Consider the following 14,753-nt stretch of genomic DNA (forward strand, 5'->3'; position numbering starts at 1 on the left):
GTAAACATCGATATCTATACCCCTAGAAGACTCAGTTTCTCGCTTTGTTCGGAATGTTTATATTTTTGCTTCAACCCCACCCCCCTACTCACAACTTTGCTTTTTGCTATTCTGTATGAAAGCTCCGAGGCAATTCTTTCTTTTACTCTTAGTTTCTTTTAACAACTTCGGCTAAACTTCTTTTTTCTTCTTCTTCTTTTCTGTTGTTTGTGTTTTCTTCACTTACTAAAGTGCCGACGAATCTCTCTTCATTCTAAGAATCGTTTGAAACTTTTCTTTGTTCCTGTGTCGTCTCCACCACCTCTACAAAGGCCCCAGCAGATGTGTCAGCAACTTTTGCTTATCCTTAAGAGATGTGGAGAGAAAATTGTTTATCTCTTCGCCCCTCTTCTACACCTTTTGCCCCCCCCCATCATATATATACTCATACATATATATTGACACTTAAACGCTTATAGAGTAAAGAATTTCAACTTTTCCTCAGATAATAAAATTTCCTAAACACACTGGGGGGGGGGGACAAATGTGATACTTTTAAAAATGATCGTATTTTTGTGTGCGGTTGTACCCATTCAATTAGTATTTAAAAATTGGTCAAAACCTTTCTGCAATACATATAAAAAAAGGCATAAAATGAAACTTAATATATTCTCAAAAATTGCTGAAAACGTGTCTCATAATAGCATTATTATTTTCTTAAGAATTAAGTTAAGAATTAAAATTATTATTTAATTTATGAATAAAATAAAAATTAAATAAACTCAAAATAAAAAAAAATTTATTAAGTAATTAAATTTAATAAAATAGGATTTTGTATATTAAGGATATATGCATTTTTTGGTGTTCTTTCTTCCTTTAAAAGAGAGGCATTATGCATGGTTTTTTGGTCATTTTTTCTCTTTTTAGATTTTCCCCTATTTCATTATTTTTTTTAATGAATTTTGAAAGATATTTTTCATTATAAAAACATTTTGAATGCGAATTCATTTCTTTCCTTAACTTAACACTAATTTATAGTGTTCATTTTACCTTAAGTCTCATTATTTATGCATTCTTCAGCAACAAATGTTGATGTTGCAAATAGCTTTTCAAGACCGAAAGAATTTTCTTTTAGACGAAAGGCAAAATTTTTTAATTCTGAAGAATATCAAATGTCATTTGATAATTCAATGCTGGTGATCTTGAAGCTTGTGACTAAACATTAATAAATTCTTATTCAATTATTTACATTTGTTATTTATTTACATTTTATTTTATTCATTTGGCCGGGATTGCCTGGTCAGTAGGGCGCTGGGCCCATGTTCGAGAGTTCGTGGGTTCGAACCCCGTATGGCAGAAGACTTCGCGTGTAGTAAAATGGTAACTGCGCGTTAAATCTGTCGAGTCGCAAAGTCCTCCATGTTCCCGTAACAAATCAAAACCTCTGGGGGTACTGAATTGGAGATGGATCGTTCTCTGATTAAGGTCAAAATTACGATCTGTAGATGAATGAATGGATGTATGAATGGGTCACACCCTGTAAACGGGTGTGACGTATGGGTGTGGTAGAAGTCGAATTCTTGGCCATAGATGGCGCCACTGGAAAACAAGAACAATCGCACCCCTCAGGTTAACAGGCATACTCCAACACAACAACATTTTATTCATTTATTACATTCTTATTCAAAATAACTCTTTCGCTAAATTCATAAATACAAGTTTCTATTTATAATTTTTTATATAGAAACTCTTTCATTGAATATGCTTTTTGAAATTTTTAGGGACATTATTTTTCATTTTAAGGTCAATTTTCATTATCGTTAGAATAATTTTTTTTTACACATCTTTTTACAACTTCCCTTATTTTTATATTTATTTATTTATTTTTTTTTTGAAAAAAAAATGGAAAGAATCAACATAATCTTTTTTTATTTCATTAATAAATACAAGGAACTAAAACAAAACATAATACATTGGTTCTAAGTTGAAATTTTCTTCGACAACTTAATGCGTAAAAAATATAATTTACCATCAGTTTACTATCCCAAATTATTTGGGGCAATTGAAAAAAGTTAAATATTAATCTTTGTATGTGTTCACATCTTCATAATCTGAAAAATCATTTACCTTTCTTTCACTTTCGCTCTCGAACGCCATTTTTTTACTCTTTTTTTTTCAATGTAAATGCATCAACCATCGTATGTAGTACAATTGTACAAAACAAGTCTGCACGTCCCATAAACAGCAAAACTCCCAAACAAATATTGGCAAACCTCCAATCGCAGCAGATTATTATAATTTTTTGTTTTGCTTCCGGTCGAATAAAAACGTGATAAAACAAAACGTATTGACGAATTCTGCTATGCCCGAGTTTACTCGGGATATAATAAATATTTACAATATATACATAGCCGAGTTAACTCGGGATAATAAATATTTGCAATATAAACATAGCCGAGTTAACTCGGGGTAATAAATATTTGCAATATATGCATACCCGAGTTAACTCGGGATAATAAATATTTACAATATATACATACTCGAGTTAACTCGGGATAATAAATATTTGCAATATATGCATACCCGAGTTAACTCGGGATAATAAATATTTACAATATATACATACCCGAGTTAACTCGGGATAATAAATACTTACAATGTATACATACCCGAGTTTACTCGGGATAATAAATATTTGCAATATATATATACCCGAGTTAACTCGGGATAATAAATATTTACAATATCATACCCGAGTTAACTCGGGATAATAAATATTTACAATATATACATACCAGAGTTAACTCGGGATAATAAATATTTGCAATATATGCATACCCGAGTTAACTCGGGATAATTAATATTTACAATATATACATACCCGAGTTAACTCGGGATAATCAGGGAAGCGGTTAAAATAACTTTTTTACTAAATTCATAAATACAAGTTACTATTTATAATCTTTTATATAAAAATTCTTTCATAGAATATGTTTTTGAGCTTCTTAGGGACATTAATTTTGTCATTTTTAGGTCAATTTTCATGGTCGTTAGAATATTTTTTTAAAAATTTTTAAAGAGCGTTTTTTAGAATTTTTAAGACCGTATGGATAATTATAATAATAGATAATTATATTAATAGATAATTATATTAATAGATAATTATAGATAATTATTAAAAAAATAAAAATCATCCGCTAATCTATTCCTATTTTTATCATACCCTTAAAACTTCCTCAAACCAGATATATATAGTAAGATGTCTTACGTACGGCAAATAGACACACATCGAATACTCAGAAGGGAACTTTAAAATTCAAACAAAGACTTCCAAAATCAATATTGACGCCTTCATCCAATTATTGCTCGAACCTTCCACCCCGACATTTGATGCTGCCCCTCCCCCCCTTTTCATTAGGAAAAGGGAGACCATCATATAGTGCATCAAACATCGAATCTCATTTGGCATTAAATAAATTTAGAACAATGAGAAATCAATGCTAATGCAGTTTCAGCCTAGATGGAAAAAAATTGTATTTAAGACTGAAACAATCAAATGACTTGAGGTTTTCACATAAATATGCACCTGAATTGTTTCAGTGTGCATGAGCTGAATTGTTACATTTATGTAACATAAAATTACAAGGCTATGTTACATTATTAGGCTATGTTACATAAAATTACAAGGCTACGAAGTTGAACATTGGTATTCATACCATACAGCTAATTGTTCGATACCACTGCTAAATGTTCCCTGTAACCATTTTTAAAAGGAATTTTTAATGATATTCAAAATATTTACCATTTAACTTTGTATTTATCTCCTTATAACGAATATTTCAGAAGTTTCTTTTTTCGAATTCCGTCATTTTTGGAAATTTTTCTGTCATTCATCTTCTCGAATTTCGCCGTTTGCCAACATTTTTAAGATGATTACCTTTTTGATTTGTAGATAGAAGAAGAAATAATTTATCTCACACGTAGCTGTTTATGTCCGCATCTACTTTATTCATTAGTAACATTTGCTAAAACTAACGAAAATAATTGAAGAAAACTACAAATTTCGATTCACGAAAGTTGACGAACCTTGATCGAAGTTTTAAAATGGAACCAATCAATTTTGTAAAACAGATATTCCACCAAATAATTTATTACACACAATCACGAATTGACTAAAATCGTGTTGTCGGTTAACTTCGTTGTGGGGAGAATTAACTGTAATTATAACTTATGATTGACTAAAAATTTTAATTCTAAAAAAGGAATTTTTATAAGTTTTAACAATTTATTTAGATTTTTTGAGATTCTTTGGTAGAAAACATTTCAAACGTGTTTAACGTAGGAGCGATCAAAGCAAACCATATAATATTGCAAAGCAATCTTCAGGGGTAATCAGCGAAAATTGTATGGAGACTACTAGTTTAATTAAGAAAACAAACAAAAAAACTAAATGATGTTTCAAAAAAAAGAAAGCAAACTTTGCTTGAGTAAAAATATGAGACAGAACTTTCTACATAAATCTGAATATCGATTAAATGTAGTGACATGGAATGATTAACAAATCACGAACATTCATTCTATAATAGTTGGGGTCTTCGTTTATTTAAGTATTTCCGATTCACCAACCAACATAACAACTGTCGTGACTGGCATATGTGTGTGTTTATATTGGATAAAAACGCATACATTTATCTCACTTACGAAAACGAAATAAATCGTGGAAATTTCACACGTGATTTAATGGCGTCGAAGGACTCTGGGAAGGTCGATCAGCCAAAGTCACAGTTTATGGGAATCACGCAAAACTACCGCAACACGGCCATTGGGAGGTATTTTATCTGTCACTATTTTCCCACACGCGATGGCAGCTAGAATATTTCCCCATTCTTTTTTTCTTATATCGTTGTCTGATAAACAGGCTCTTCTGTATTGCATTGAAAATCCCACGAAATTTTGTTATTCACGTGTTTAGAGAGAAACATTTTTCTAGTTATGCTACGTTTAAATATTTTTTGGGAAAAGGGACTGATTTATAAAAATAAAAAAAAAATCATTTAGCTTATTACCTAAAATTAATTTCATTTTTAGACAATTTTTCGAATGGGAAGGCGGGAGAGATTTTGAAAATTTTAAGAACTTGAAATTCTGTGCTTAAAAATAACGGAACTGATAAATTTCATGTTTATAATTACAAATAAACTTAATGAGAAATAACTCGATAGCTAGATAGAACCGGGCTCAAATCCCAGCGATGGCTGGTCAATACGAATTCTTCTTTTTCGTTTTGATTTCTGTGCAAATTATTCTAGAAACCATAAGCTCAGAGTTTCATAGTTTTATTTGCCCTTTATTAAGGTATCTGATTAGTCAGTAGGTACGTACTTTAGTAACGTCAAACTAGAGCTGCACAATGGGCTATTGGCGACGGACTCGGAAACATCCTTGAGGATGATCCGAAGACATGCCGTCGCAATTTTGATTCTCTGCAGAGGGGGTGGCTCCACTGCTTTGGTAGCTCAACAACCTTCACGCTAAATAGAGCACTTTACAGTAGAACAATTTAACGAGGATCGATACCGCGCACCTTCGGTCCCTACGCAGGCTGATAAAAGTGGTCACCCACCCGCTTACTGACAGTGATGCTTGACTTCGGTGTTCCACTGGGAACCGTGTCTTTACGATTAGTCCACTGCGAAACATCGGACTAGAGCAAAAACATGATTTTGGCCCAAAATTTTTGAAATTGTGTTTATTATAAATTTAAAATCACATTACTCTTAGCTTTCTAATAATACTTTACTTTTGTTTGTACTCTAATTATTTACAAAATTATAGTAGTTTTTTTTTGTAAAATAATAACGTTAGATAGACTAATTATTTTAAGTCGTTAAATGCATTTATCACAAAATGTGATTTTTTTTCACATATAACACTACCTTAAACAAGATTTCTCATGTTGTATTTAAAATAAATGTCAACAATTTTTTATGTGTGTTTATGATTATGGCAGACATATAATCGTTTTCAACAGATTGAGCAGAAATCAGTGAATTTGAATCTTGTAACATTTATTTTACCGACGATAACAGGTTCAATTTTAAGTTATAGCATCAAATGTCTGAAAACGAACACACCTTTAAAAAAATATGCTGGCGGTGCGAAATGACGGTATGGTATCAAATTGAGTAAAAAGCTTTCCGCCGGGCCTAGAAAGCCTGGTTGGTAAAGCACTAGGCCTATGTACCAGAGGTCGTGGGTTCGATCCCCGCCGGCCTAAGACTCCCCGTGTAGTAAATGGTGATAGATGCACGTTAAATCTGTCGAGTCACGAAGTCTTCCATGTTCCCATTACAAATCAAACCTCTGGGGTACTGATTCAGGAGTTTCCTTGTCTTCTGGATTGGGTTCAAAATTACAAGATTACGGAGTTGAATATTAGTAGTCGTGAACGCAAAACTGTGTTGGCTGTTTAAAGACGGATATTTAAAAAAAATATATAACAAAGTTTTTCGCCTAGGGAAGATACCTTCGTGCCAACAGAAGCCATTTCCTTGGTAGTTAACCTTTCTCCAAACGGGTTTTCGCACTCTAAAGCTGAAAGTTGGAACTGCAGAGCTGTGTAACTTGTTTGTCAAAACTTTATTGTCTTGTGCACCAAAAAAGTGTTTAAAATGGAGCTAACACGTCAACAGATCAGAACGATTGTGTACTATTAGTTCCGAAATAAGCAAACTCAGTGCAACTGAATGCCAAAAAAAAGGCGTGAAAGTTTAGGTTTCAATGCGGTTTCTTATGATAGAGCATAAGTTTGGTTTCGCAAGTTTAATGCTGAGAATTTCGACATTGAAGATGAACCACGTTCTGACAGCCTTATTGAGGCTGATTGTTCAAGAAACATTACAGTCAAAGGGAATCATTGATCAAGACAAAAATTAAACACAGACTATTGAGTTAGGGTTTGACATTTGCCAAAACAAAACAATAGTCAATGCTCTCAAACTCAAACACGCAAAGGTTAAGTTTAATTGCTAGGTGCCTCGCGAAATGAATACTGAAGACAAGAACAAGAGCGGCCTGTTTCATTCTGCGCAGAGATCAAATAGAAGAGAACATTCTGGACAGAATTGTGACCTGTGGTGAAAAATGGATGTACTACAGTAATAAAAGCCGTAAAAGACGATGGACAGCACCTGGATAATCAGCAGGTTCGGTTATAAGACAAACACTAACTAACAAGGTGCTTCGCTGTATCTAGTGCGATTGTCGTGGAATTATCTACAAGGAGTACCTGAAAAGTGGACAAGCTATCAACAGTTCAATATACAACAATATGTTAATCAAAGATAGCGATGCCATTCGCAAAAACAGAGTTCTGAAGGAAGGTGGTTCTCTTTCATCAAGATGACACCCGACCGCGTGTTAGTGCGATGACCGGCTGGACGCTCTACACGCTGGAGTGGGATGTGATGCAACATCCGCCATACATTCCAGACATGTTGCCTTCGGATTACTATTTGTTTTAACATCTGCTACTTGATGGCACAATCTTGCATTCAAATGACGAGGTCATAAATGAGTTAGATTTCTTTCTAAACTCGCGGACGCCATAGTTCTTCGCAGAAGGGACTGAAAGTTTGCCAAAACGCTGGCAGACCATTGTTGATTTGAATGGGGATTACTATCTTCATTAGTTTTTATGATTTTATATGTATTTATCATTTTGCAAGATTGTTACCATGTACAAGATTGTTATCATTTACAAGAAGGAAAACTTTTTACTCAACTCGTTAGTTGTTTCTTGTTATAATTTTCACCTATCAATTTATTATTTCTACATAAATTTAAAATAAAGCTTAAAAATTTCTGAACCCAATGTATGATTCAAAATGTTTTATCTCATATTGAAAATTTATCGACACTTAATCAAAAAAAGAAAAAATATATTTGCCGTGTAAATATAATCAGCTTTAGCTACGTATAATAAAATAAAGCATTTTATTCAAAATTAAAAGATTACAAAAAAAATTGCAAAAAATAATTGCTAATGAAATTGTTCGCTCAAAATTTTTTTCCCCTATCTCTGCAATAATATTTTTGAGTGAAATAAATCCTAAATCTTATCAAAAGTATTTGTGGCTCTGAAACTTGTATAAAATTTGAAATTTTTAACTTGAAAATGCAATCATATACATCTATTTTGAAAACAAAAGGAAAAGACATTCAAATTTTTAATTTAAATATAAAATACTAAAATATATTTATTTATGAGTACCATTTCTCGATTTGTCTTTCTAAATTCACAGGGGTATATTTGCAAATTGCTATTAATTAAATATGTGATTCACAATAGAGTCACAAATGCGTGATCTTTTTAAAGGGCTGCAAAGGCCTCTCGTTATGATTTTTAAATACAATAAAGAATCAAAGTTATAACTAAGTGACAACAAAGTTTCTCAGTGACTTTAGTCACAGTAAAGTATAAGTGTGACTTCCAACTGAGAAAAGTCACAATAAATAATGACTCTATTGTAATTCACATAGTAAATTTTAAGGGATTAGTCGCAAAACACTGCTTACACTTTCAATGGACTAATCTAACTTTAGTGAGGCAATTTGCAAATATACCCCTGTGAATTTAGAAAAACAAATCGTGAAATAGTACTCATATGACTTTTAAGGGATCGAAGTTGTAACTAAGTGACAACAAAGTTTCTCAGTGACTTTAGTCCCAGTAAAGTACAGGTACCAACTGACAAAAGTCACAATAAATAGTCATTGAAACTTTCATGTGATGTCAAAAGATAAAGTAACTACAAAATCACATTTATGACCTCATTGAGACAATTTAAAAAGGTCACACCTGCGACTGTGACTGTTTTTATTTTTACTTTATTGTGTGACGTCACTGTGACACTCTATGCTAACTGTGCTCTTTCTATACAAGTCATTTACCATTTTAATCCATATTATGAGTGTAGATGGAAGGGAAGGGGGTATTTTTCATCTCAGTTGAGAATCCTCACAGTAAAGAGGCACTCCATGTCACTCGAAATCATTTCAAGAGTTAAAAACGTTCTATCGAATCTCAAATCTCTCTCCTTCTATAATGTTCTCGGTGCTCAGAAGCAATGAGGGGTGGAATGAGAGAAAATGTGAAAACGATTTGGAATTCTACAAAAATATATCCTCTCCGCAATATTATCGTTTTCGGTAATCGAATGAAAACAGAAAAAAAATTAACTTCAACTTTTTTTTATATATGTGAGCGAGGTTGTGTTTCTTTCTGCGCTATTTATTATGGATCGTTTGGGATATTTGATAATCGACCGATAAGTGGTGTTAAGCGTCTCATTTTGAGGTTTGGGCTATTTATTACACTTTATCATCGTTAGATTGGAGGAAATGGAAATGTGGAATTAAAGCAAATAAGTTACCAAAGTAATGGGCGAGTTCTGGAACACGGAGTAGGCGGAGAGAGGTTCGAACTGTTAAATACTTAGCCTTATGTCAATAATTGAAAAAACGTTCAGTTAAGATGTCTTTTACTTTTTGTTCTATTTTTTTATATGGAAATAATGTTTTCTTTTTTTCGTTTTTATTTTTTTGTTTATTGACGATAAGCAGGTTGTTAAATCGAAAGGTATCCGACTACCTTTTGGAACAAAATTTTTTGAAAGATAATTATTTTCAACAGATTTGGACAAATAGAATATTCGTCTAAGTATTATTTGGAAAAGTGTTTTTTAGACAAAGTTTGTCTTTGGAAAATATGAATATATTCAATATAGAACAATCTAAAATCGTATTTTTTACTATACATTATTATTAGAAATTATTTTTACGCATGTTTGTTAAGTTCAACAAACTTGCTAATTTATGTTCTGAAAGCCGCATGGAAAAGCGAATTTAAAGAATTGAAACTAGATTACTGAACCGTGAGTTTTGTAATGTTGTTGTTTTCTTTAAACGAGATTCAGGAAAATCAGTTTTTATTTAAGTTTTTAAGACAATAAGCAGATTGTTAAATCGAATGATATCCGACTACCTTTCTGAACAAAATTGTTCGAAAAACAACTATTTTTTAACACATTTGGACAAATGTTCGGCCGAAATGTTCGTAATATTTGGAAAAATTCTTTTCGTCAAAGTTTTTGTTTTTTATAAATTTAAATATATTTAATAAACAATAATCTTAAATCATATTTTTTTGCTATGCATTATTAGAAATTGTTTTGACACATGTTTGTTAAGTTCTAAAATTCGTTAATTTATGTTCTGGAAGACAAATTGAAAAGAGAAATTTGTGAAAAACAATTATTTTTAACACATTTGGACAAATATTCGACAGAACTATCGGCCGAATACTCGTCAAAGTAATATTTGGAAAAGTTTTTTTGGGAAATTTGAATATATTTAACAGAGAATAATCTAAAATCGTATTTTTTTTACTATACATTAATAGTAATTGTTCTTACACACGTTTGTTAAGTTCTAAAACTCGTTAATTTGTGTTCTGGGAGACAAATTGAAAAGAGAAATTTGAAGAATTGAAACTAGATTACTTTATACTGAACTATAGTCTTGTATTGCTGAATTTTTTTAATTATATTCAGGCAAATCAGTTTTTATTAAAGTTTTTAAGAAGAAGAATAGATTGTTAAATCGAAAGGTTCGACTACCTTGCGGAACAAACGTTTTTGATATACAATTATTTTTAACACATTTTGGACAAATATTCCACAAAACGTTCGGCTTAATATTCGTTAAAGTATTATTTGGAAAAGTTTTTTTTCGACAAAGAATTTTTTTTTGTTGAAAATTTGAATATATTTAATAATTTAAAATCGCATTTTTACTATACATTATTACAAATTGTTTTTACACGTGTTTGTTAAGCTCTACAAACTTATTAATTTATGTTTTGAAAGCCACTTGGAAAAGGGAATTTGAACAATTGAAACTAGATTACCTTGTACTGAACCATGAGTTTTGAAATGCTGATTTTTTTAAAAATTATATTCAGGAAAATCAGTTTTTATTAAAGTTGTTAAGATGATAAACAGAATGTGAAATCGAAAGTTATCTGATTTCCTTTCGGAATAAAATTTTTTCTTAAACTCTCTCAACTATTCTCAAAATTTCTCTTTACTAAATATTAAGAAGGTCTATTGCATAATCACAAATCACTGTCCATTACTAAAAATTTTATAACTGAAGTTCAATTTGAGGAACATTTAAAAACAAAACAGTTTTGAAAGCAAGAAGAATTGGACGATATCTTGAACAATGAAACGAAATCAATTTTTTGTAAAATTACTTTTATGAGGTCATCGGAAAGCTTAGGAAAAGCTTTAAATTAGGTACTTGTACTTCAAGAAGAAGAAGATCACAGATATCCACACATGTGGATCTATGACGTCAGCTCCAGCTGATCGTTTATAAGCGAAATGGCGGGTTAAAGTTGAGCTAAATTTCTCCACATAAGTTAGAATGTTAATTAACGTTAAATTATTTAAAAACAGTGCCGTATCGCACGTTGAATTTGTTGAAACATAATTCCTTCTCGTCTACTTCTTTTACTTAACTTAGATTTATTATTTGTTTATGTGTTTTATTGTAACCGTGATATATTTTTATTTTAAGTACTTTATTAACTTCGATGCATAATTATTTTGTTTATATTCTACGTGGATTCGTGCCTGTGTTTGTGTTAAGTAAGAAATAATATGGTAAAAGAATCGAAATCTCTGTGAAAGAATATAGAATGTGTATATTCTTAATATGAAGAGAATAATTTTCCTGATCCCTTTGACAGACTTTTCTTTATTTTTTATAATTTTTTGAATGTGGCCATATTCTATTTAATATTTAAATAATAAATCAATTTTTCCTAAACGATCTCATTCATTTTCTTCGATAAATATCTCTGTATCCAAATTAAGATGTATCTAAAACGGCCAAAAACATGCTTAATACTTCAATGATGCTACCTTAACTAACTACTAAATTGGATATATATCCCTATATCAGTATTGGATATATATCCCTACATCAGTATTGGATATATATCCCTAGATCATTGGATATATATCCCTACATCACATATTGGGATAAATATCCCTACATCATATCCAAATTAGGATGTATCTGAAACGGCAGAGAGCATGCTTAATACTACAATGCTACCTTAACTAACTACAAAATTGGATATATATCCCTACATCAGTACTGGATATATATCCCTACATCACATATTGGGATAAATATCCCTACATCATATCCAAATTAAGATGTATCTGAAACGGGCGAAAACATGCTTGATACTACAATGATGCTACCTTAACTAACTACTAAATTGGATATATATCCCTACATCAGTATTGGATATATATCCCTACATCACATATTGGGATAAATATCCCTACATCATATCCAAATTAAGATGTATCTGAAACGGGCGAAAACATGCTTGATACTACAATGATGCTACCTTAACTAACTACTAAATTGGATGGATATATATGTATTCCTACATAATTATTAAATATATATCCCTACATCAATATCCCTACATAGTTATTGGATATATAACCCTTCATCAATATTCCTAGATCATTATCCCTACATCATATCCAAATTAAGATGTAACTGAAACGGGCAAAAACATGCTTAATTCTACGATGATGCTACCTTAACTAACCACTAAACTGGATGGATATATTTATGTATATACATATATATCCCTACATCTATATCCCTACATAATTATTGGATATATAACCCTACATCAATATCCCTAGATCATTATCTCTACATCACATATTGGTATAATTATTGGTAACCACTAATATTGATAACCACTAAATTGGACTTACCGCCCCCATCATAAGATCTAATTTGCAGCAAAAAAAACATTGTTTTATACTTTTGTATTTGGCAACGGCATCTTGAAACTAAATTTTGTGGTCAAAAAAACATTTCTGTACTACGTGTAAAATTTAAAGTTACATACCATGAATTCCTTTGAAAGCATCTTCGTGTATTCCTCTAATTTTGTTATCTTCCAGATCCAGAGCAGTCAAATGCTTTAAAGTCACAAAAGCCTCCGCTTCTAAGTATTCTATGTCATTGCCAGACAAATCTAAATCACAAAGCGATGTCGGCAAGTTCTCAACTAAAATATCAGATATGTTGTTGTCGTGCAATCTCAAACCTTGCAGACAGTTCAGCCTTTGGAGTGCGTAGCGAGGCACTTGACCGAGACGATTGCCCCCCAGGTTCAGCCTCGTCAGGCTTCCCTCCGTCCCCAAGAAAGCACGACTGTCTATGAGCCTTATGCGATTGCCGTAAAGGGACAGCCACAGAAGGGACACGAGGTCACTGAAAACGTGGGCCTCCAGAGTCTCCAGGCAATTGTAGTCCAGGCTTAGGGCAGCCAGCTCTTTCAGGCCAGACAGGGCTTGCGATGGCACCTTGGTCAGACAGTTTTTGGAAAGGTCCAGCGATTCGACGCGGGATGCATCTCCCGCCAGAGAACCGCTGTCCAGCGTCGTGATGTTAGACTGGACGAGTATCAGATTCTGAAGATCCAGCCCGTCTAACAGTTTCAAAGGGAATTGTGAAAGCTCAGCACGCGTGATGCGCAGGAACCATATAGTTTGCCTGGTCAGACTGACCACATCCATTACTTCTCTCAGCTGCACTGAACTTATGTCCGTACATACGACGTCCAGCCCGTAGACTCTCGCAGTGCAAGTGCAAGGACTGAGGTGCTGGGCCAGGGGGCAGTCAAAGTGCTGCTCTGTACAGCAACAACGATGTATGGCACACACAGCCGTCATGACGATGAGTATCGAGAAATGAGTCAAATTCATTCGATCCAGCATTCGAAGCATGACTCAAAAGCCAGTCGTTGGAGGCTGGATGTTAACATCATCATTAAAGCACCTGCAACGACCAAAAAAAGAACAGTTTAGAATATATATATTTTTTAAACAAGTTACAAGTTGATTTTGAATAAATAAAACTGACTATAGTTCGTTCACCAGGAGTCGGCACTTGGCTCCACCTCCTCGAACGAAGAGTTTATTTCAACTCGGGAGTGAGAGGAGAAACGTCTCCGTTCTTGAAATTGAGACAACCCTTAATGCGCGCCAAACACAAACAGGGAATTCTTTTTCATTAACTTACTTCGCTTTATCATCTGCTATTATACCTTTCGTTACTCTAGCCAGTTAAATATATTGCAGCAAAATGTCTCAAAAAGGACAAACTATTCACTCAAAAAAGAGAAATATCAAATTTATGAAATGTTTAATGTGAAAAAAAAACACATAACGATTGCGAAATAAATATTTTTGTCATGCGATTGGCGAACGAACCTGGTGAACGAACTATACTTCACTTGCAATTATATCGTGGAACCGGTAGAAAAAAACTTTTCTGCACGGCAGCGGTTGCTGCAGATTATTATTATTATTACCTTTTGTTATCCAAGTTTCATTTTTAAAAGGAAACAACTAATTAGATGAAAGTACTGAAATTCCTTTTAAAACATCTCTAAAGTTAACTATAATAAAAATCAATGCACTGAGTTGAGAAGTTGCTGCAAAGAACATTAAAATGTTTTTATTTGCTACTTGATTATAGGCTTAACTGCTTACACATAATAACAGACATATCGCTCATGGGCTTCAATAGTTGCACAAGTCAAAAAACACGCGGTTTGGACTAAGAATAGGTGTAAATATGAAAATAAGCATTCTATTCAGCAG

General features: G+C 32.6%; 1 protein-coding gene across 1 annotated transcript in view; it reads right to left on the reverse strand.

Moving 5' to 3' along the window:
- Positions 1-14,753, reverse strand: part of LOC122268729 (uncharacterized) — a 235,490-nt gene that overhangs the window by 76,322 nt on the left and 144,415 nt on the right. The window contains exon 3 of the mRNA XM_043038834.3: positions 12,992-13,926. Coding sequence (XP_042894768.2) covers positions 12,992-13,874 — 883 coding nt within the window. The 5' untranslated portion in view covers positions 13,875-13,926. The remainder of the gene's footprint in view (positions 1-12,991; positions 13,927-14,753) is intronic.

Source organism: Parasteatoda tepidariorum, chromosome 9, assembly GCF_982258835.1.
Source record: "Parasteatoda tepidariorum strain Cologne lab strain chromosome 9, Ptep-v5.0, whole genome shotgun sequence".
Classification (NCBI taxonomy): domain Eukaryota; kingdom Metazoa; phylum Arthropoda; class Arachnida; order Araneae; family Theridiidae; genus Parasteatoda; species Parasteatoda tepidariorum.